The 22,578-nt window shown below is 35.9% G+C and overlaps 1 protein-coding gene across 1 annotated transcript in view; it reads right to left on the bottom strand.

Moving 5' to 3' along the window:
• Positions 1-22,578, bottom strand: part of PolA1 (DNA polymerase alpha catalytic subunit) — an 81,600-nt gene that overhangs the window by 33,906 nt on the left and 25,116 nt on the right. The window contains exons 11-17 of the mRNA XM_071584284.1: positions 18,872-19,060; positions 14,007-14,271; positions 12,480-12,720; positions 7,582-7,872; positions 5,564-5,698; positions 4,380-4,590; positions 3,158-3,273 (exon numbers count right to left, since the gene is read on the bottom strand). Of these exons, the coding sequence (XP_071440385.1) occupies positions 3,158-3,273; positions 4,380-4,590; positions 5,564-5,698; positions 7,582-7,872; positions 12,480-12,720; positions 14,007-14,271; positions 18,872-19,060 (1,448 nt within the window). The remainder of the gene's footprint in view (positions 1-3,157; positions 3,274-4,379; positions 4,591-5,563; positions 5,699-7,581; positions 7,873-12,479; positions 12,721-14,006; positions 14,272-18,871; positions 19,061-22,578) is intronic.

Here is a 22,578-nt window from a genome sequence, read left to right on the forward strand (position 1 = left end):
ACCGTGCTCTGAAAAATTCAAGTTCAGATACTTTTTTAAAAGGCCTTGCATTTGATAAATGTACAACAGATTCCTTCTGTATTCCACATTTCCACTATCTAGAAATATTCAATGGTGATTCCAAACATCTTAGGGTTCTTCACCCAGGTAGCACGAGAATATGACTGAGATTATAAAAAACACTTGGTCAAATCCATTTAATGGTTTTTTTATCAATTCTACCCAGGTTTTATAATGAAATATTACTGATGGCATTGAGAAAAAATCATTAAGTAGATTTATAACTGTTTCTTCACTATCTCCATCATGGATAACTTCCACAAAACAAAGCCTGAAACAGTTGCCTCCAACAAGGGTATGAATCAGTATTACTGGCATAAGTATTTCTTGTTTTTTAATATAATTTTATATTCGGGCCCCAGCAAACATTTTCACCGTATTTTCGACCATCACTCTTGTTTTTTCACACACAAAATATTATTTCATACAGGGACAGTAAATACTATTTAATTCCATATAATAATGAGCCCCATTTATAACTACCAAGAAATTCTCTAAGTTTTCCAGTCTTTCCAGGTAATAGTTTCAGTTTCAGAGTGTTCCAAATCATTGAACAAGAGTTTGTTAGGGCAAATAGTGTCCATGAGTTAATAATTGACAGTAGGTGGCATAACTAGCAAGAAACTGGTGCTGGTCTCCTTGTGATATCAGGTCCATAACTTAATATGCTGTCGCATACCATATGCATGGTGCAGATGCATAATTTGTTGATTTGAATTGGGATTGAATTCAAATCAGCAAGTTATGCTGCCACACCCTGTAGATAAATACATGAAAAATATTGGGTAGTAATGTTGTTCTAATCAGTAAGTAACCAGTAATATCAAGTAATTGCCAATTCCCTTGTTTAGAGGAACATGGCACTTCCTGGAAAATAAAAACAATATTCCAAAATGCAAGTGAAGCACTGCAACACTAAAATGCTGCTTCTCAGAAAGTGACAGGCATCTCCAAAAGTGGTAAAGGTGGTAGTCTTTCAGTCACATTTAAATTTTACATTATCATCAGTCAACAGGCTGACCAACAATCACTCACAACCGTGAAAAACATTTCTTTACCACTAGGCAGCCAAGGAAGGAAAAGTATTTACTTTAATAATAAAAAAATTATTGATAAAAGTGTGATTTGAAATGCCTTCAAAAAAATTAAAACAAATTATTTTTTTTAATTAAATTTTTACATATTTGTCAATATGCACGGGTCTTTTAGCTCCACACTTTTCCTCCAATAATGCAATTGTATCAACTCTGCAACAAGAGTTGTTTGTTTCTATAGTAATTTCATTCGAATTAAATCTCCGTCCTGCTAGCCATTTCTTCTTATAGGAGAAGAGGTCTCTATAGCAGTCTGAGGGAGCCAAATCTGGAGAGTATGGAGGATGGGAAATGAGTTGGAATTATAACTCCATCAATTTTGTGGTCATAACTCCAGAGGAGTAGGCTGGTGCATTGGCATGATGGACAAGGACTTTTTGTGGATCAATTTTGGATGTTTTCCTTGCAGCTCTGTTTTCAATGACCCAATTACAATGCATAGTATGCATCTGTAATAGTTTGACCTTATTCAAATATTCAACGAAAATTATTCCTAACTAACCCCAGAAAAGTTGCTACAACCTTCCCAGGTGAAGAAAAGGTCATCACCTCTTTGGTGCACTCTCCACTGGTAACACATTGCTAGTACGACTCTTTGGTTCCACACAAGCAGTAGCGTTAACATTTTTCATCCCAAGCGATAAAAAGATGCCTAGGGTCCTGCAGATTTTTGCTAAAAGCAGTTGCAAAACTTGCCTTAGAACATATTACATGATTTTGCTTTTGGTTAACTGAGAGCATTTACAGCACCCATCTGGCAGATACCTTTCTCAATTCGAAATTTTGATGCAAAATATTACTTACCTATTCACTTGAGACCTGGTGCATAAACTATTTCAAACATCTACATTTTTCCATCATACATCACAATATTAAAGATTCTATTAATGATTCCAGGAGGTATTGACCTCAGCATGATGTCAGGAATGTTCAGTGCCATTTATGCTCATATGGCCTTTCCAAAAATTTTGAAACCACGAATTAACCATTCTAATCGAATGTGCATATTCACCATCATGTTCATCTTTGTTTTCCTGAGGAGATCTTCCTTCATAGAGCAATGTTTGATCAACACATGAAATGCTATTTCGTCCATTTTTAAGCATACCACACAACTGCCTAAATTCACATAAATAAGAGGCGGATAGGATTGAAATTTTGTGAATGCCCCTTCAAGAAGTGCAACTAACTGAGAATAACTCGATATGCACCAATGGTGTCATCTCTCCAACTTGGAATCAACTACCCTTTTGTACTAGAGTGAAAACTAACGATAAATACAACTGTTGGGACATAAAAATATAGAGAGAGCAAAAAATTTGTCATTGATGTACTTGCGTGTAGGAACCATTCCCTCAATTTGTGTACTCTTAATGCAATGACAAATAGGGTGAAGGATTTGAAGAAGTGAGATACCTTGGTACGAATAAGTGCCTTCTCTCAAATGCATCTCAAAATGACAGGTGGGAAACTGTCTTACATACTTTGTCAAATAGAGATTTTTTCCAGAATATCCACCAAGTTCTTGGATTGTTCCATGAGCTTTATGGATCAAAGTTACCTGTTTCTTTATACATTAGCCAACACATTGATGTAACCAATGATTTCAAACAAATAAAAATTGCACATTTAAAAATTTCCGCAACTTTAGGAAGATAATCAGCTTCCTGAACATATGCATGTAGGAAGATAAAATAATTTTCACATTACTTACTTTATCTCTCATTATGTTAATGACAAAAATGAGAGAAATGTCAATCTCTATTTGAAAGAAGGAAACTTTTTTGTTAATAGTCATAGTTTTGCAAGCAGCTATCTGTTTAAGCAAAGTAAAAATAGCCATCCCTCATTTACATCTTACTCATGAGAGCCCAAAGAAGGTAAATGGGAGGAAAAGGGGAAATTTTAAGTATTGAGAGATGGCAGATTTGACAAGGTAATAATTTAACCATAGAATTAACAAATTCATAAAACATGTGAGCTGATTGAGTTCACCTAATCACCTTGGTAAGCTGCTTGGTGATTATCAGTTTATGAATTGGTACTCTCCCAGACTCCAGATCCTCTTTCAAGGCCTCTAAATATGATATTATCTTGCTTAATCTATCATCAAGGTCAGCTGAAACATACATGTAAAAGATTTAAAATCTTGATTACCATACAAATATATACAATACAAACAAAAAAGTTCCATGGTTTTAATCTTACTATCAGGATAATTAATCAAAAGAGAAAAAGGCTTCCACTGACAATCCTCTGACAACCCCCAGAGTCTTCGGCAGAATTAAGAAGCTCAGATAACATGAGGTTTTGACCACCAAGAAAGCTTAAAACTCCCAAGTTCAATTACAATCCCATGGCAATTGTAATTTTTTCTGAGGTGATGGTAAATGCATTACATCATATATGCCTATACACAAGTAAACTCTAGATTTTTGCCCACTTTCCAGTTAATATATCGTTTACAATAGAAAATCTGAGACCAACTGTATCTTTCGCAATATTATTTATACATAACAGATTATCATTAATTTAATTTTAATCCATAATTAATACAGGCATGGCTTTTCGAATTATGATACATAGTAATGTACAAATTTTAGTTAGAATATACTCTTCAATGATCTAGCACAAACATTATCAAGTATTTACTATGATTATCAATAGGAAGTCCTTAATTTTATGCTCCTCAGTTAATGACGCATTAATTACAAATTAGATTTTCAGGCCCTTTTCCAAAATTGTATAGTAAATACAAGGTTTTTTATTTTTAGGTAACTTTTTACAGGTAATGATTACTGCTGCATTGCAAGGATCATTTCAGCATTATGATAGTTTGTACTTCTTTTATATAGCATACTTCTTATTGCACCATGATAATTAATCAGAATTTGTGAGGGAATTGGTTAGGTCTACAATATTATATTAGACATATGTATACTTATCATATCAAGTAAGTATATTAGACATATACTTACATTACATGCCATACTTGGAGCTAAATAACTTAGATAAATTAATGCATTAATTTCAATTATTGCTACATGCCTGTATTTGCCATTGAAAATATAATTTTGGTTTTGGAGAAAAGGGTTAGAAGTGGCAGTCAATTATGTCTTTGGCCACAGCTATTTTTTTTCCATGCAATCCAGATTCTTTCCTCCATTAAGGATGATTTATTATAGAAATAAATGTCCATGGGACCACTGTCAAACATGAACTTACAGCTTTGACCATCAGCACCCAAAAGCTGAGCAACAACAAACTTCCCAGCTTCCACTGATATGCGAGACCAGTCACGACGCACAATGTCCAAACCCTTAAGTTCCATTCGCCTCGCCATCTGTTGCCCTTTCTGTTCCAACAAAAGAGCAGCATACTTCTTCTTCTTGAGTAGAAGCATGCGCTCAAACACACCATCAACTTCCAATTCCACCTGCAATTGTTTTCATTTTTTGGGTAATTGATGCTGGCTAGATGAATATTTTTCACAAATATTTAAAAATGATTCAAGGTTCAGGATGTGATAATGAATATTTAGTCTTAGTTCCAATTTTATGTAATTCTTAAACTACATATTTTTTTAATATTTAACTTCATTCTCCATTTAACAGGATATGAAAATGGTAAGGCAAACTTAGATCTGCATAAATGCAGAAAATAGTCATATCCTAGATGATCTAGTGTCAAAGGAATTTTTGTAAACTGATTTTAAAGTAGTCAGCCAAGGAATTGCAGTCACTGTCAATTGATTGATTGATGTTCAAGATTGATGTTGGATATAAGGGATGAAGATAAATCATGTGAAAAAAATGAAGATGTTATTCTCAAGAAATGTGAATGCAAAGTCATAAATTTAAAGAGAACATCAATCAACCAGAAGTAGGCAGAAGATAAAAGTACATATTTAGATACAACTTTGAATAAAGCTGGTAGATTTGTAGATACTTTGAAAAATTAAACGCATTCCGCAAAAATGATAGCTATTTAATTGCATCCACATAGTATAAGTCACAGCAGGATACCATTAGTATCAAAATACAAGCAATTAAATAATGGTACGACCTAGAAAATCTGTTATATCATCAGCCCTACACACAAGCTCATTAATTATTTATTATTTTTACAATGAATTTCTGCTCATGATTTTTCACTTATGAAGTCCACATTTGTAATGTTTGTGCTAAGGCCACCTTTACCTTCAAGCCCAGTAAATAGTTGCTGACACACTGATTTGGATATCAAAGACTTTTAAGAACTTTTTCTTTAAAAAAATATGGTAATAGCATATACATAGATAGAAAATTTTCATTTCCTTTAGCATTCAAACCTCAGGACCTTACACAATTTTCCATGGTTTCCATAAAATATCCTATACCAACAGTGAGAGTGTAAATAAAAAGATATACCTGACGATACAACTTATTGACTTCACCCTTGATTTTGGCACCCATCTTTAAGGCAGCATCAAAGTCTCCTTTATACTTCGTATCAATCATTACTGAATCTGTGTCACCGTAGACAACAGTTAAATTTAATTTTTCCTATAAATAGAGAAAATAAATTACAACATGCAAATAGTGTAAATGCCAAAATTATGGTTTATAGATATTTTAAATGGTATAATGTCTTAACTTTTAAATGTACACTAATATGACTCACCATAATTCCTGGGAAAAAACAGAATTAAAATTTATTTGATCACTCAACGAAGTTCACTCACAGAAGTATTAAAGAAGTTAGCCATTACTTAGAAGTGTCACACAATTTATATTATACTGCCAAATGTTCAAATTTATACTAAAATATTACTCAAAATGTTACTGCACTATATCCATACTAAAAGACTGTACTTCACTGGAATTTTTATTATGTACCTTATAATAAAAATCTGCCAAAAAGTACAAAGCCTTTTATTAAGGACAATAAGTACTTTTCACAAAGTGAAGCCTGAAATAGTAGAATATACTACCTTATAATTTTACATACACAAGGCAGTGCATAAAAACATCATTAATTAATTTAATAGGATCATTGACAGGAATAGATTGGCTGGCACGGCACTTATTCAAGTCAAATTTCTATTCCTCATGCAGAGTACACTCAATTTTATCCAGACCATAATTTATCGAGGCTCATAAATAACCACCATGAACTTCTGCTGATATTTCATTTCACCAAACCCAGGAACTTAGTGATATGTACATCTTCAATATTTTTATTTCAGGAATATTATTTTTTCCATTTTGATTGTTGCTGGTATATCTATGCAAGCGATTATGTATTTCCAGAAAGCTACCACCAATGATGAAAAAAAGAAGGCATATGCTAAATTTAGGAGAAACATGATTTTTATGTGAATATTTTGCCTTTCTTTAAAAAATAACACAATATTATGACAACAATAAGGAGCATTTTACGGCATTATCCCTTAAATGAAGGAGTTTCTCCCTTACATTCATATCAGAACCAATGTGTGATACACAGTTCAAGATTTGACACTATTCACTTAAACCAGTCAGAACTAGTTGAAAAACAACCTCACTATGCAACAGGCTGAATAAATGGTTTTTCTAAAGAGAATCAACAATACACTTTCCAAAAATCAACAAAAAATGTTTCTAATAAGAGAAGCCAACTACCAAAAAATAATTCTGAAAAATTAAGCTATTTGGTACCATTCATGTCCAAGTATACCACACAATCAGGAGTATATTGCGCTTATGCCAATTATAAGTTTATCACAAGGTTAACCTATTCCTTGGACTGTCAACACAAGTAAGCTTAATTTGACTGAATCCACTAGGATGTTTCAATTATTCAAAGGGTAAAAACGAAAAGTAATAATAGAAGTTAAAAAATTTTAGTGATAGTGTCCAAAAAACTAGGATTTTGCATTGTAAGACACCACTAATATAGGTAAAATATTAGCAGGAGCAGTATACAATAAGTTCAGATTAATTATGAACAATTCCGGGCCACATATTTCCAAAACATATTAAATCTTTTGATGCAATGTCATTAGGTACAATGTATAAATGACACAATATAACACTTTGATCTAACAAAGTTTAATGAGATCTTTGGTATTCTGGGGTGGATGTTAAAAATTAATATTGTTTTAATTCATGAAAACAACTGAGTCAGTTAAAAATATCAGCTCAATAACTGATATTTTTCATTTCAAGTCTGATCCTGGTTATAATTTCAAGAACATATCGGTACATGTAAAATGATCATTTCAAAAATGGTCGACAAAAATTGCTAAACAAGAGTTGGAAGCACATTAATCATATAGCATTTCCCAATTGAAATAATGCAATATTTACCAAGAGTCAAATATTCAAATATTTACTAATAATTAGTAGACAAAAAATGCCATGCTTTTGAGCACCATTTAAGAAAAAAGTAATATTTTGCTAAATACCTGCACAAGATCTCTAGTTCGGGAGAGTATTTCTCTGCCTTTCGCTGTTACCAATGCAGCCAATTCACGGGCTTGAAATCGAGAGGCACCAAATCCAAGACAGCCGTACATGCTGTTAGCGGTGAGTTTAAGAGCCATTTGTCGAACATCATACTGGCGACGTTGAGCTGCTGTCAAGTTGGAAGAGCACATGAGTCTTTTTACAGCACGTCTGCTTTCCACTAACTTTCGAATTTCTGAAGGTAATACACCTTGCTCTGTATCTGCATCTGGTAGCATCTCAAGAAGTGCCTACAAATTCAATTTTGACGTTACTTGCATAACATACTTTATGATAAAAATCTTAGAAGTTGAGAAAGAAAAGGTGCAACAATCTCCCAAATACATTAATAAATTAGAAACAAATCAGCCCCATGCATTTGGATAAACGGTGACCAAAGTCAAAACATCAAAAAAATGTCAAAAATATAAGATTCAATGGTAATTTGAAAGGTCCTTGGAATAGAATAGAAAGTGAAACTTTTTATTTTTCAATGTTATCTCCCTGCACACTATTTCACTTGGTTCACTGATATTCCAATGCCTGGATCCCATCTCAAAAATTAGATTTCTTCAGGCTTGCAAAATACTATCTACTATGGCTGTTCCTATTCAATTTTGGATGAAGAGAATCTTCATCCACCAAGAAATACTTTGAGCCAGGAGAACCAATGAAAATCTGATGGAGACAACTGAGGTGAATAAGGTAGTTGTGGCAATGATTCGTATCTTAGTTCACGTAATTTTGCCATGGTAACGACTGTGTGTACATTGTCTTGATAAAATATGATTTTTTTTCCTTGCCAAACCGGACCTTTTTCATGTATCTTTTGCTGTAGTTGGTCCAGGAGGTTGGTGTAAAATAATTGCTTGACCAGTGAGAAGATAATCTATCAACAGAATCTCTTTCACATCCCAGAAAACTAAGGCCATTGCCTTTCCGGCCGACCATATTGCCTTTGCTTTCTTTTGAGATGCTGAATCAACATTTTTCTGCTGCTTTGACTGCTATTTGGTCTCTGAGGTATAGTAGTGGACCCAAGTTCCATCTGTGGTCACAAACCATGGCAGAAAATCTTGTAGGTTGCTCTTAAAATGGGTCAAACATTGTTTGAAAATTTCCATTCCAATGTGTTTATGATCCTGCGTCAAGATTCGCAACAACCATCTAGCAGATAATTTTCTCTTATCAAATTGCACTGTTAACATGTGATATGCCCATTCAGATGACATCCCTTAAGCTTTAGCAATTTCTTGCATTTTCAGTCAGCAATCCTACATGACCATTTTATGCACTTTAGAAATAGTTTCTGTGGGTAATTGTACATTTTGGCTGATCACTATGCATGATATCTGGTGGTGACTCATGAGCATTTTTCAAAGCAAAAAAAGGAAGTAGTAGATTTTAGCCTCATACAAGTCAAACAACAGATTTGTTTAACCAATAATAGAAATACCAGGGCAAATAAGTACATGGCAAATTTGATCAAAATTTCCAATTAATTCCCATTTATGTCCTTGTTTACTAGATTCTTTAGTTTGCTTTGTGGCCAAAGTAGTCAAATAGCACAAGTACCAGTTGCTTCTGCCGCTGTTCCGGGGAAAGCCGCCGATGGACTGCACCCAGAATCCCCCAAGTCGACTTCCCCGAGCTCGGCCTCAACGCAGACCTTCCGGGAGATGCCCTCGCCAACCCGACGGAGGAGGCGGTCAAGCCGGAAGAGGTCCCGGCCGTCCACCCCATAAAGGCACGAGACTACAGGCTGCCAGCGAACACCACCCTAGCTAGGCTGGGCGCTTCGCTGCCCAAACCCGCGGACGCCCCGTACGTGTCCTTGACCACAACCGAATCAGCAAACATGAGCACATACATTGATGGACTCCTAAACGCCGGGATCCTCGTCAGATGGAACAGTAAGTGCAGTTTCCGTTGCTTTCTAATCCCTAAGGGTGATGGTGGACATAGACTCATTTACGACCTGTCCCCCTGGACAGAATTTTATCGCACGCCCAAATTTAGCCTTATGGGACCAGGGCGAGCCCTAGCAGAAATTCCGCAATTTGCCACCTTAATAAAAATTGACCTCACCAGTGCATTCTACCAACTGCAGATACACCCTAGGCATTGGAAATTCTACGGTGTTAAATACCGTAACGAAAAATTAGCTTTCACCAGGTTGCCAATGGGGCATGCCTTGAGCCCAGCCATCCTTCAGAGGTGGGCAAACGAAATTGGTGAAGATATCAGTAATAAATTCAAAGTTAAATTCATTGCCTATCTAGATGACTGGTTACTCTATAGCAGAAAAGAAATCAATAGTAATGCTATCACCAAATTTATCGAAAACGAATACGGCGTGCAGATTAACTACAGCAAATCAAAACTCGAACCAGTAACCAAGATCAAATATCTGGGTGTGATAATTAATTCAGAAGACTTATCCCTCAAGCTAACAACAGGGTCCATCAAACGTGTGCATCAAGGTATCCCACTTATCCCCGTCTTGCGAAAACAAGACGTGCCGAAATTAGCAGGATTCCTAAACTGGATCGTGTGGTTGCTGCGCCTGCCGAAGTTCCTCGTCTCACAGGTTTTCCAGAGGAATGTGTCTTGGTGGTTTTATTTACAGGAATCCGAGATTTTTAATAAAAAAGTGACTTTGCCAAGACCAACAAGTGATATAATTGTGTATACTGACGCCACCCCGGGTCAAGGAGGTGTAGTGATACCAGAGTGGGGCATCAGCCAGAGTTTCCCGATCCCTGAGCTCTCATCGATTAATGCGGCAGAAGCATATGCAGCACTCACCGGCCTTAAACTTACTTTGGAACTTTTGAACGAAATGAAATTATGTAATGTGAATGTCAAAATGCATTGTGATAACGCTGCAACTGTTTATAGCCTTTGTAAAGGCCAAGGCCTTATCTTTCATTTGAATGAAACATTGGTTGAAATGTACATGAATATTTACATTAAAGAACAACAGTCACAAACAGTGACCTGGCTGTGGGTCCCCACTATGGCTAACCCGGCGGACGCGCCCTCTCGGGCCGTACCTCCCAGTATGCGTGCGCCCGCCATTTTGGCGGGTTAGCCATATATACTGGGGGGTGCGAACCAACTCGGGAGTGCAAGTCAAAAGTCCGGACTAGCAACTGTGTGCGGGGACTCGCAGCCAGCAGCAGCGAGATGGTGCGGGGGCTAACGTACTGGCTTCCCACCCAGAGGGCGCGGGTTCAAATCCCGGCGGTGTTGAATATTTTTCAGAGGTATCTCGATCCCTACTTGAGGTGCTTTGTGGAGGGCACTTTGAGTGAGTACGCCGTCCATCGGATGGGACGTTAAACTGCGGACCCCTTGGCGCCTTTCGTAAAGAGTAGGCTAATGCCGACGCCGGGTTTCTCTCCACCCTTCATCCTTTCCTGTCCATCCCCTATGGCGCAAATGACCTTAGCTGTCGGTCGCCTCCCCTAAAAACTACTACTACTATGAATTGGATTTGCATAAAAATGGAAACTGGAACTGTGCTTGATACAGTTCAAGAAATAATGAAGCACTGAGTCTCTGTGTTTACCTATCACTGGCCTTTGGTTGTCTATGAATAAGTTCTTTTTTTTACTTAGAGTCTGATTTACTGCAACATTTCTTAGTTGTTAAAGGCTATAATTCAAGAAAGGTCCAGTAGCTTCCAAAACCAAACCAAATGAAACTTTCTAAAAACAAGGAAGTGCTATACTTGGATTTTGACAACCTTTCAAACTACGCTTGCAGCAAATGGTTCTTTGAAAAGTCTCATTTTTGGTGAATACTATAAAACCTCGCTTATCTGAACACCCGCTTAATTCAGATGGAATCTGGCCTTGCAGTTATGGGTGGTTTTTTCAGGGGTAGCAAGATGGCTGCACTGTGGTGCATTGCCGAAAAACATGTTTTGATTTCAAGTTTCTCGGGATATGGATGAAAACTATACTTGCACACAATTCCCCATTTTCCACCCTGCATCATGAATTACTAGTTGCTATATACAGCAAACAATTCACTCGTTCATTATAATGCCGCATATTGCATAGTTGCACCACGTTTGTTTGCCAATTCTGTTCATGTGCTTTTGTAACTTACAAAGCATATACATAATTATTTTGAGATCATTGGCAGTAAAATGATGCAACAAAAATGCAATCAAAAAAGTGTAGCCCTAAAAGAAAACATCACTTTGTATAATGAATAACTGATGGTAGCACTTTTCCACTTGATAATCATTCATTATCAAGTGGAAAAGTGCTACGACCAGTTATTCATTATGTTCAACTTCCACCACATCACGTCTGAAGCTACTCAACTTGTTATCACTTTGTACATTGCATGCATGAATATTGTGCAAGGTGAAGGTGCTTTAAAAAGTTGGAATTTAGGGTTCCTGGCTTGCTTCTTTGGCCCCCCTAAAATTTCAGGTAGTATGAGGATTCCAAGAGAGCTCAACTGGCCAAACATCAAGGGATCTGGGTTCGCATCCCTGTTGAGGTGAACGATTTTTACACTATGAAATTGTATCATTACCCTGTATCCATTTCAAAAATACATGTAATCCTCTACCCTAACATATCAGCACATACCTCTACAAAGTTTCAAGCATCTTAAAAACTAACCTATGGAGGGAGTAATATGATGCAACTGACTCCTTTGGCAACAAACTTGGTTTACTTTTATAAATTACACAGCATTGCCACAATAGCTGCATATTTGGTTCCCTGATGTACACCACAGATTCTGTGTATTCTGCAGCTATTTGACACAATCCATGTCAAGAGTACTCAGGGGCAAATAAATATTATATTATTGCCAAGTTGAGCCAACTCACCTGAATGTCAACATCATCGCCTTTTGCTGAACGGCTAGTTACATGCCTTGGAAGAGTGGTAAAGCATATATTGTATTCCTGAATAATACTCGGATACAAGGAATTGAAATCCATGAGAAGGATGAGTGTGTCATATAAGCCTGCAATTGGCTCAAGCACAAGACCACCTGCATATGCAGCTTCTCGACGACCCTTCCCTGCACCCCCAGCACCATCCTTCTCTGGTTTTGCTCCATGAAAACTGAAATATACAAACAACTTTCAGAAATTCCATATTCCTAGAATTTTGACAACATAGCACTCCATCAAAACATAAAAATGGTACTGGCTAAAGTTTTTCTGGCATAGGAAAAGCAGGGCATAGCTTGACTGAGGTTTGCAACACTTGTGTATACAATCAATCAGTCAAGATATGGTGTACATACTTTCTTTGCGGTACCAACCAGTCTAATCATTTATCGTATTTTCCTTCATGCAGCATGATTTAAACTCAACCGTTTCATAGATCCAATCCTTTGCATTTGTCTTTGAAAGAAAAGTTGCAGTTTCATAATTGTTAAGTGGACTTATAAAAAGTTCTTCCATGAATTACATACTTTGAGAAAATAATTAAATAATTGAAGTAAGATCTGGTGCTTTCCCGTTGTATTTGCTGGATGAAGCTTTCTCGGGTAATTGCTTCCCTTGTAATTTATAATACCTAAAACAATCCTGTAATATGGATGACAGACATGCTGTAATCCTTGCATATTTTACATGAATATCAGTATCAGGACTTAATTACTGATCCCTGATACAATTCACATTTGCTTTCAAAACCAAGTAAACAAAAATAATTATTTAATTTGATGAAGTTTTCTCGAGTCTTCCACTGGGTTGACCTGGAAGGGCCAACATGGAACCCCTGACCCAGTGGAGGACCCGAGAAAGCTTCATCCAGCAAATACAATGGGAAAGCACCAGATCTTACTTCAATTATTTAATTATTTTCTCAAAGTATGTAATTCATGGAAGAACTTTTTATAAGTCCACTTAACAATTATGAAACTGCAACTTTTCTTTCAAAGACAAATGCAAAGGATTGGATCTATTAAAACGGTTGAGTTTAAATCATGCTGCATGAAGGAAAATACGATAAATGATTAGATTGGTTTCTAATATACAGACAAAGCATTGCAATGAGACTATATAAGCATGAAACACTGCTAAATGGAGGGTACCAGAGAGTGAAAAGCTAGTGTTTATAGACATAATTGAGGAGCTATAATTCATATTCCAACGACCAAGTTCTTGCACTCCACTTTTGAACATGGAAGGGGGAAAGACCACAGCTCACTTAAATATAATCGTTTTGGTTTATGGAAAAAGATGTTCATGTTAAACACATTTATCCATAGTTGAACCAGCTTATAAATGCAATGCTTCATGCCCTTGCATTGGCCTAAAATGCATTGTGTACATGTAGTTTTTTAGTACACTCAGAATGAGGTAAAAATTGAATGCATATGGAAAATAAAGTGCCATTACCCAAAGTTTTTATCCGGAACAATGAATCCACGTTCTGAAAAAGCATGCAGCAACAGAAACTCATTCCTCTCAGAACGTCCACCAGCCAATGTGCGTGACATTACATTACCAGCGATGTTGGTTATTTGCAATGCAAGTGGAAGAGCATCTAGGGCTTCCATGAGTCTTAAAACCTGGTGAGCCTCAAGTTCTACTTTGGAAATAAATTTAGCTAATGAAGCACCACAAGTGAATGCAGCAGAAACTTCATCCTTATCAACTGCATCTGAAAATAAGAGAATACATGGAAAGCTTAAAATTTGACGAGGAAACAGCAAGGAGGAGTAAAATCATCATTTATAAATGCCAACATACAATTTGCTAACATTTGATACATTTATTCACATAATAATGAAGTGCATATGAAGCACTAAATTATTTGATGACATCAAATTAAATGGTATAAGTTAAGGAAGATGAATGAGAAAACGGAAAGCTGGAACTTTCAACAGGACCAATAAAGACATACCAGAAGACAACTGACAAAGTTCTGAGTGAGGACGAATGGATGAGAACAGCAGAAAAATGTCAGGAGCATCTCTAAGAAGAATAATAAAAATTGCAAATTAAAAAATTAGGAAGCATTATGAGAAATAGGATGAATAAGTCATGGATAAGAGAAGACACGATTACAAAAAAGATAATAGAAGAAAAGTGAAGAGTCAGGCGTGATATTGTGGAATCGAGACATAATGAAAACTTCGTTGCAATTTTCCACAGTTAAAACTTTATTGCCGACCATGGTTTCTGAGGGAGGGACCTGAAGATGATACAGTGTATCGAAACCATGGTCGGCAATAAAGTTTTAACTGTGGAAAATTGCAATGAAGTTTTCATTATAATAGAAGAAAATCGAAAAAATTTCAATGCAAAATTAGGAAGAATGAAGTACAAAGAACTAGTAGTTAACTAAGAAAAGAAACCAAACGGGTAAAATAAAGATGGTGGAAAGGAAGTGGAAAGGAGAGATTACAGATGCCAGGTAAAATGTGTGCCCTGTATAGGAAGGTGAAAGAATTGTCAGTAAGAAAGAAAGAAAAATTCAACCACATTTTCAGAGATACAATAGGAAAAGTATTTGTTGTCTCAGGCGTAACTTTGTGGAATTTGCATAACATATTGAAATGTAATGAAATAATTGACTTTGTAATTCCACACACTTTATTTAAAAAACACACGACCCAGGTTTCGACGTTGAACGTCATCATCAGGTGGTCCTCATAGAAGCACGCTGGCTATATATACCTTCTGATCATAGGAGGGGGGGGTTGGTCAGAGAGGGAGGTCGGAGGGGTAAAAAAGGTTAAAGGCTTTGGAGCAGTTAGAAATTTTGAAATGTGTCCGTTGGAAAGATGATCTTGCCAACGAAATTTTGTATCCCTCCCACTCCCCACTCCTAGACCTACCACTCTTCTAAATCAAAAATGTAATTCTCTTTTCTTCCCAGCTACATTGTAACCTTTTTTACCCCTCCGACCTCCCTCTCTGACCAACCCCCCCCTCCTATGATCAGAAGGTATATATAGCCAGCGTGCTTCTATGAGGACCACCTGATGATGACGTTCAACGTCGAAACCTGGGTCGTGTGTTTTTTAAATAAAGTGTGTGGAATTACAAAGTCAATTATTTCATTACATTTCAATAGGAAAAGTATTGATTGAACAAAAACTTTCAGGTAATATGGATTGTTTACGGAAAACTATCTGGTTTAAGTTATTAGGCCAACAATTTTAGCTGTAAAAATATGAAATCAATAGGTATAACTTACATCTAGACACACTAAATAGCTGTGGGGATAGATAATATCCCTGAAGAACTTATCAACGGTTCATAAGAACATAGAAATGAGTGTGGATCTAGGAGCTTTCTGAGGGGGTGAAGCCTACTGATATATATTATCTTGAAGTGGAATTTTTGAGAAACTATTCAAATGCCGAAAAGGAGCTTAACTTTTAAATTACATATATTTAATTTAATAATTATTGATATGATTATGATCAAGGGGGTAATTAAAGCAGAGGGGGGGATTTACCTACCCTTTGTAACAGTGATTGCATGAAAGGGAACTTTGCTAAGAGATAATTTATAATATTTACAAGGGAGGAATTCGCCTAAGAAGACTCCATTCCATCAATATTGATTCCAATCCCCGAAAAGCAGCAGAACGTATGTAAGGATTGCAGGACCTTAAGCCTGATTTCACACGTAGCTTAGAAAGCATGTATGATAAATAAGAAAAAGATAAGACAGAGGGCTAATGATTATTCAAAGAAAGATCAGTCAGGGAAGAGTAAGGGCAGAGGCACATGTGATACTAGAGCAGCAATGAGTTCACTGAAATTAAGAAATCTAGAACTCAAGGTATATTTGCTGGCTAAATGTATCAAGAAGACATTCAACAGTGTAAATATGGCACATGGCTGATTGATTAACGTATTACAGAGGACCAGAGTAGACTGGAAAGCTGTCACTAATCAGAAACTTAAAAAGTCACTGACTGTCCAAGTGCAGGCAGAGGATGGGGGAATCTGGAATGGGCAGTGATAGGCAAGAGGGTTTGACAAAGTTGTCCATTATTGCGATTGATTTTCAATTTTACGCAGATGAATTGGTTAGAGAGACATGGGAAAGCCTGGGTGTAAGAAAGAATATAGGTAGAGATATTATATTTCACTGAATTAACATGATCAAGCAACAGATATTCAGTCAGCCAAATTATTACAATCATTGCTGAATGTACTACAGAACCAGTGTGATACGTATGGGATGCAAACCAATGATAAGAAAATGGAATTAATGAGGCTCTGAACAATTGGGGAAACCAAGTCACACATTAAAATTGGAGAGCATTCACTAGAACAGAAAATGTACTAGTTTATGCTCTAAATAAAAATAGTAATGGTCAATGAGACAGGAGGATAAGCATACATTAAAGGTTTGATAAGGAGAAGAATAGAAAAGATAAAATGCACATGAAGGATAACAAATGAAAAAATGCTACTAGGCATTGTCGGGGAAGAGAGAAGGTTATTGGAAGAAATTCAAAAAGTGAATGCAGTGCATCCCTAGAGTTTTAGCTCTATTTTAACCCTAGCAGGAAAAAAATAAAGCAAATTTAATGTTTGCTCAAATGTTCTACTTAATGTCCCAAATAGAATAAAGTCCCCGACACTTCTGTGCCTGAGTACCAATTTTTTTCAGGACCTGAAAACCATAAAAACAAAAAAATAAGGACTTTAAAGAACATGACCAGCCGGCAATATTAGTCCAATTTAATTTTAAGTGCTCTGAAAACTAATTTTCATTCTATTAGATAATATCATGAAAAATATGGTCTGTGATTTGTACATGTACATGGACATCTGCCCACCAAATACGTACATCATTGCTGCAGTGCTGATATAAAATGTCTCATAGCTCTAAAAGTCATTAAAAACAGAAAATGGAATCAAGAACACAATATCTTTTTCCACTGTTCTTTCTTTAGGTAGGACTAGTTTCAACGCTTCAGCATCATCATCAGGTACAAATTCACTCACGAGTAGCAGTACATTTGTACACCATTCTCATGGGGGAAGGGGTAGGTGAGAGAGGGGACGAAGAGTAGGGGTCGTGTTTGGAATTAATGGGAAGGAGGAGAGGGGCATTTAGCATTTGGAAAGGCATTGAGGGGAGGAAAGGGTAGTTAGGTTTTCCATGAAGGAAAGGGATGCTTCCAGGATTGGGGAGAAGTGTTCAAACAATAACTCAATGACAAATGACCCTTTTTCAAATTCCTTCTGACTTACAGCTCTTCCCACTTATCCATCCTCCTTCCTTTGGCCATTGGGTGTATCAGTTCCGGGTTGAAATTGCTCCCATGATTTTCTACCAACAGATGCTTGGCAAAGTGAGATTGCAACAGGTCACATTTCCTAAAATAACGTTTATGTTCCTCCGCTTGTGTTCTTAATTATCTCCCTGTTCAGCCTATGAAGGTAGCACTGCAGCCCTAACATGTTAACTAATAAATCCTACTCTCTCACCCACCCCTTCTCCCACAAGAATGTACGGCGACTCATGAGTGACCTCGTACCTGATGATGATGCCTAAACATGGAAACTAGTCCTACCCATATAAATGGAAAAATACATTGTATTCTTTATTTGATAAACGTGAACTTCCACAAAGTTGAGCCCAAAACCATCAAATACAAAATGTATACATCAATACACTATTTTCCATTAATTTTCCTTTACATATAAGTAAGTTTTGCCTTTGATGGATTAAAAATTATCACATTACAGCAGTTTCACCATTAGCATACATATGGTCAGCCCAATCAGGGTGCCACTTACCACAGAAAGGACCGTGCAAACCAGTGCTTAATCACATGGTCATCATGCAATGTCTGACTAGTATGAATATGCTGTTTTCAATTGTTCCATGTTGGACCTAAGTTTGAATGGTATATACGTAGTAGTTCACACTGATTTTGTGCTGGCTGAGTTTTATGATTGGTTTTCTCAGTGCTTGAAAGTAAGACAAAATGAGATTTTTGATCCCTTGAAAATGGAAAAACACCCACCTCTCACACGCTAACATGGTATGATTAAAAAATAATGAAACAGCAATGGTACTGTGATGAGTAAGACAATTAAATTCAAGTTGATAAATTTAAGACCAATCAGTGATTAGTTAAAAATGCTATCATTTAATCATGCATTACAAATATTTACAAGCCATATTACATAGGTCCATTGCACTTGAAATGATTCTTCCTTAAAAATGAGCAAAGAATGTGTTATAGAAAGCATAAGATAGAATAAAATAATGTTGGTCCTTGCCTTGTTCCTCAACAGTATCTTCTTCACAGCCATCTAAAACTTTTCTGCAGAGTGGTTGTAGTTCATAAGTACGAGATTTGATCAATTCTTTAGCTGATACTTTGGTATCACACATCAGACGGCCAGCAAGAGGAAACCGATCCTTAAAATACCCACGATCTGATGCCTTGGACTTGAGGGATCCTTTGCCTGAAAATAAAGCCATTATTCTATGAATATACACAAAAGAGGGCGAATTCTGCCAATAACAACATGCCTGAATTGTTGGCAGGGTGTTGAGCTTGTCATAACCGAGCATTAGTTGAATCTCATAGGATTTACCCTTCCGAAAACTGTGCTGGTTTTTCATCAATCACTCTTGACTATTGAGATGTCTCAGAATTAAACTAATAATTACATTCTTTATGACCTTGCATGATAGTGATGTGAAGTAAACAGAACTGTATTTGCTCGGTTTCTTCCTGTCTCCGTTTTTCAATATAGGTGTTGACTAAGCTTATTCCAGTTACTGGGAGCCTTTTGATCTACAAGGAATTTCTTAAACATGATTTTCAGATACAGTGCCATTTCCGAAGCTACTTCCTTAAATATACAAGGTATTTGATCAGGCCAGGAGGATTTATTAAGGCAAATATAATTCAGCAAACTTTCTAATTCATTACAAAAGACTTCAATTTTAAGAAGTGGCTGGTGGGAATGATTTTTGTTAAGCTATCAAAGACATTTGGTGAAGGCTTTATTCACCAATAAGTTAGCCTTTTCTAAACTGCAAGTAACCATTACACCTTTATCATTTTCGCGGGAATTAACGGTAAACTTATTTCTCTGACCCTCTCTGACATATAACAAATATGCTTTTACATTTCCATATAAATTTTCAGTTTATCTTTTCTTTTTCCATTAGCTTAACACTTTAGGAGATTCCTTCTTGGCATTCACCCTAGATAATTATAAGTGATCACAATCCAGTTGTTGCGAGAGAATATTTTTCATCTCTGTTTGACATAGTCTTTGACATTATCATGATTTTCTAACTTCCACATTGTACATTCACACTTTAACAGATAGAAGTGAGAGAAACGCAGATACAATATACACACGTATTTACTCACAGGAAAATATGAATTTATTTTAATGTGAATTGAAGAGTAGTGACTGGGTAGCAGTACTTAATGTGAATCTTGTTACAAATAAATTCAAAGAATTTCAATCAATTATTATTAAGTACTACTGGGATATTTGTTTCCCATTGAAAAAGCTAGCCATAAAAAATAAATTGCAAAAAAAGGATATAACTGGATAACAAATGAGGTTCTGACAGCTAGAAATAGGCGTAACTACTTAACTAAGGCTAGTAAAGTGGATGCCAGTCTGATACCCTTAAGAAATAAACTGAAGTCCGAGTATAGGATGCCCCATGGGAAAGCAAAAAATCACCACATCAAACAAATTATTTCTAATTCTACCAATCAAACAAAAGCATTGTGGTCTGTAGTAAATAATGAAAATTCCAGTAAAATATCAGAGCCCAGAAAAAATAAATGCTTCTCAATAACAATTGATGGATAAGAAATCAGCGATCCTCAAAATATGGCAAACAAATTTCAATAACTTCTTCATAGATATCATTGGCGAAACAACAGCACAGAAAAACATTCTAAATGATAGCATAGAAAAAGTAATGTACATTAGTGAATCAATTTACTTAAATCCTGACATGGAAAATGAAGTTGGAAATGTAATCAAGAATCTAAAAAACAAAAAATCCAGTGGGCATGATGGCATATCAAATTATCAAATAAAACTTTGTCAAGAATCCTTCACTTTGCCTATTACCAATATAGCCAATGAATCGTTTCTAACAGGGCAATTTCCTGAAGAATTAAAAATAACCAAAGTTATTCCACCACATAAAAAGGGAGCCAAAGACCAACTGAATAATTACAGGCCAATCTCATTAATTTCATGTATTCCAAATATACTTGAAACATTGATGGAAGAAAGACTCTTGAAATTCCTCATAAAATATAAAGTTCTTTCTCAGTCACAGCATGGTTTCACAAAAAATAAAAGTGTAGAAACTGCATGCAGTGATTACGTAACTAAAATTGCCCAAGCTTTAAGTAATAAAAAGCATGTTATAGGCGTAAATATGGATCTATCAAAAGCCTTTGATTCTGTAAAATCTAGCATTCTTTTAACTTAACTAGGACATTATGGTATCAGGGGAGTAGCTCATCTCTGGCTTACATCTTTTTTAGAAAATAGGAAACAGTATGCAGAAATTGTCAGAAAAAATGGTGCTACCTACAAATCAACAATGAAAACTATTAAATATGCTGTTCCACAAGGTTGCATATTAGGTCCTTTACTTTTCCTAGTCTATATGAATGACACTGAAAAAGCCATAATCTCTCCAGAGAATAATAACATGGTGCTCTATGCAGATGACATAAGTCTATTAACAGGTCATCCTATATCTTCTCAATAAGAAATAGATATGTTTGCTATGGTGAATTCAGTCGCTCAATGGCTGCATGTAAATAATTTACAACTAAATGCAAGAAAAAGAGTTTACTTGGTATTCAGTAATAGAGACCTTCAGTCAAATATTTCCATAGAAATAGGAAGCCTATTGATTTCTGAGTTAGAACATACCACCTTATTGGGTTTAGACATAGACGACAAGTTAAGCTGGAGGTTTCAAATGGAAAATTTAGTAAAAAATTATGTTAAGCCCTATTCCTTTTAGAAAATCTTGCCAAATATTGTAATACAGAAATATTAATCCCAGTATACCATGGTATATTTAAGTCCATAGCTCCATATGGCATCGTCTGCTTGGGGAGTTCAGCACATGGAAACATCAATAGAATACTCACACTTCAAAAATGGGCAGCAAGGGTTATATTTAAACTAAATGCAAGAAAATCTTGCAGGGAGTAATTCAAATGTCACCAAATCATGACCATTCCCTGTATCTATATGTATAATTTGATTTTGAATCCCTTCACTGGTCAGGAATAGGGATGTTCACAAGTACTACACCAAGGGTCAGGACAATCTTCATAATGGCCATTGCAGAGTAGCAGCACTACAAAAAACACCAGAAGTTTCAGGAAGACTGCTGTTTAATCGACTTCCTGAAGAGTTGAAACGAATACTCCCCCAAGAAAATAAATTCAAAATATGTAGAAAAATTTCTTTTTAAATAATGTTTTTTATAGCATCCAAGAGTACATAGAAAGAGCCAATGTAGGGAATTCTGTTTTTTTAATCTTTAATACTTATATATTTCATGTACATTATTATTCCTATGAATTTGTACATATGTTAATGCACTTATAATTGTAATTGAATCCTAACGAAGCCCATACAATTATGTATTGTTCTATGGCGAATAAATCTATCAATCTACCTATCTATCTAATCTTTACGGGTATGTTCTTCGATAACAAATCAAGAATACCATTGCCCCTAGTTGGCAAGTTGCTATATGGTATACAACATAAATGAATGTAATAGTGACCTGCTGGTATCTTTGTCTTTACACTGTTTTAAAACTAGTACCCCAATCCCAAAACAAGTACCCCAATCAATCAATTGATGGGACATTGAAATCTCCATCGGTTTAATGTCACAATCATTGTTTTGGCATGAGAAACTTTTGAACTGCAAGCGTAGTTTTAGTGTTGCATTATCTTTAT

Source organism: Hetaerina americana, unplaced genomic scaffold (genome assembly GCF_022747635.1).
Source record: "Hetaerina americana unplaced genomic scaffold, ioHetAmer1.1.p SCAF_17, whole genome shotgun sequence".
Classification (NCBI taxonomy): domain Eukaryota; kingdom Metazoa; phylum Arthropoda; class Insecta; order Odonata; family Calopterygidae; genus Hetaerina; species Hetaerina americana.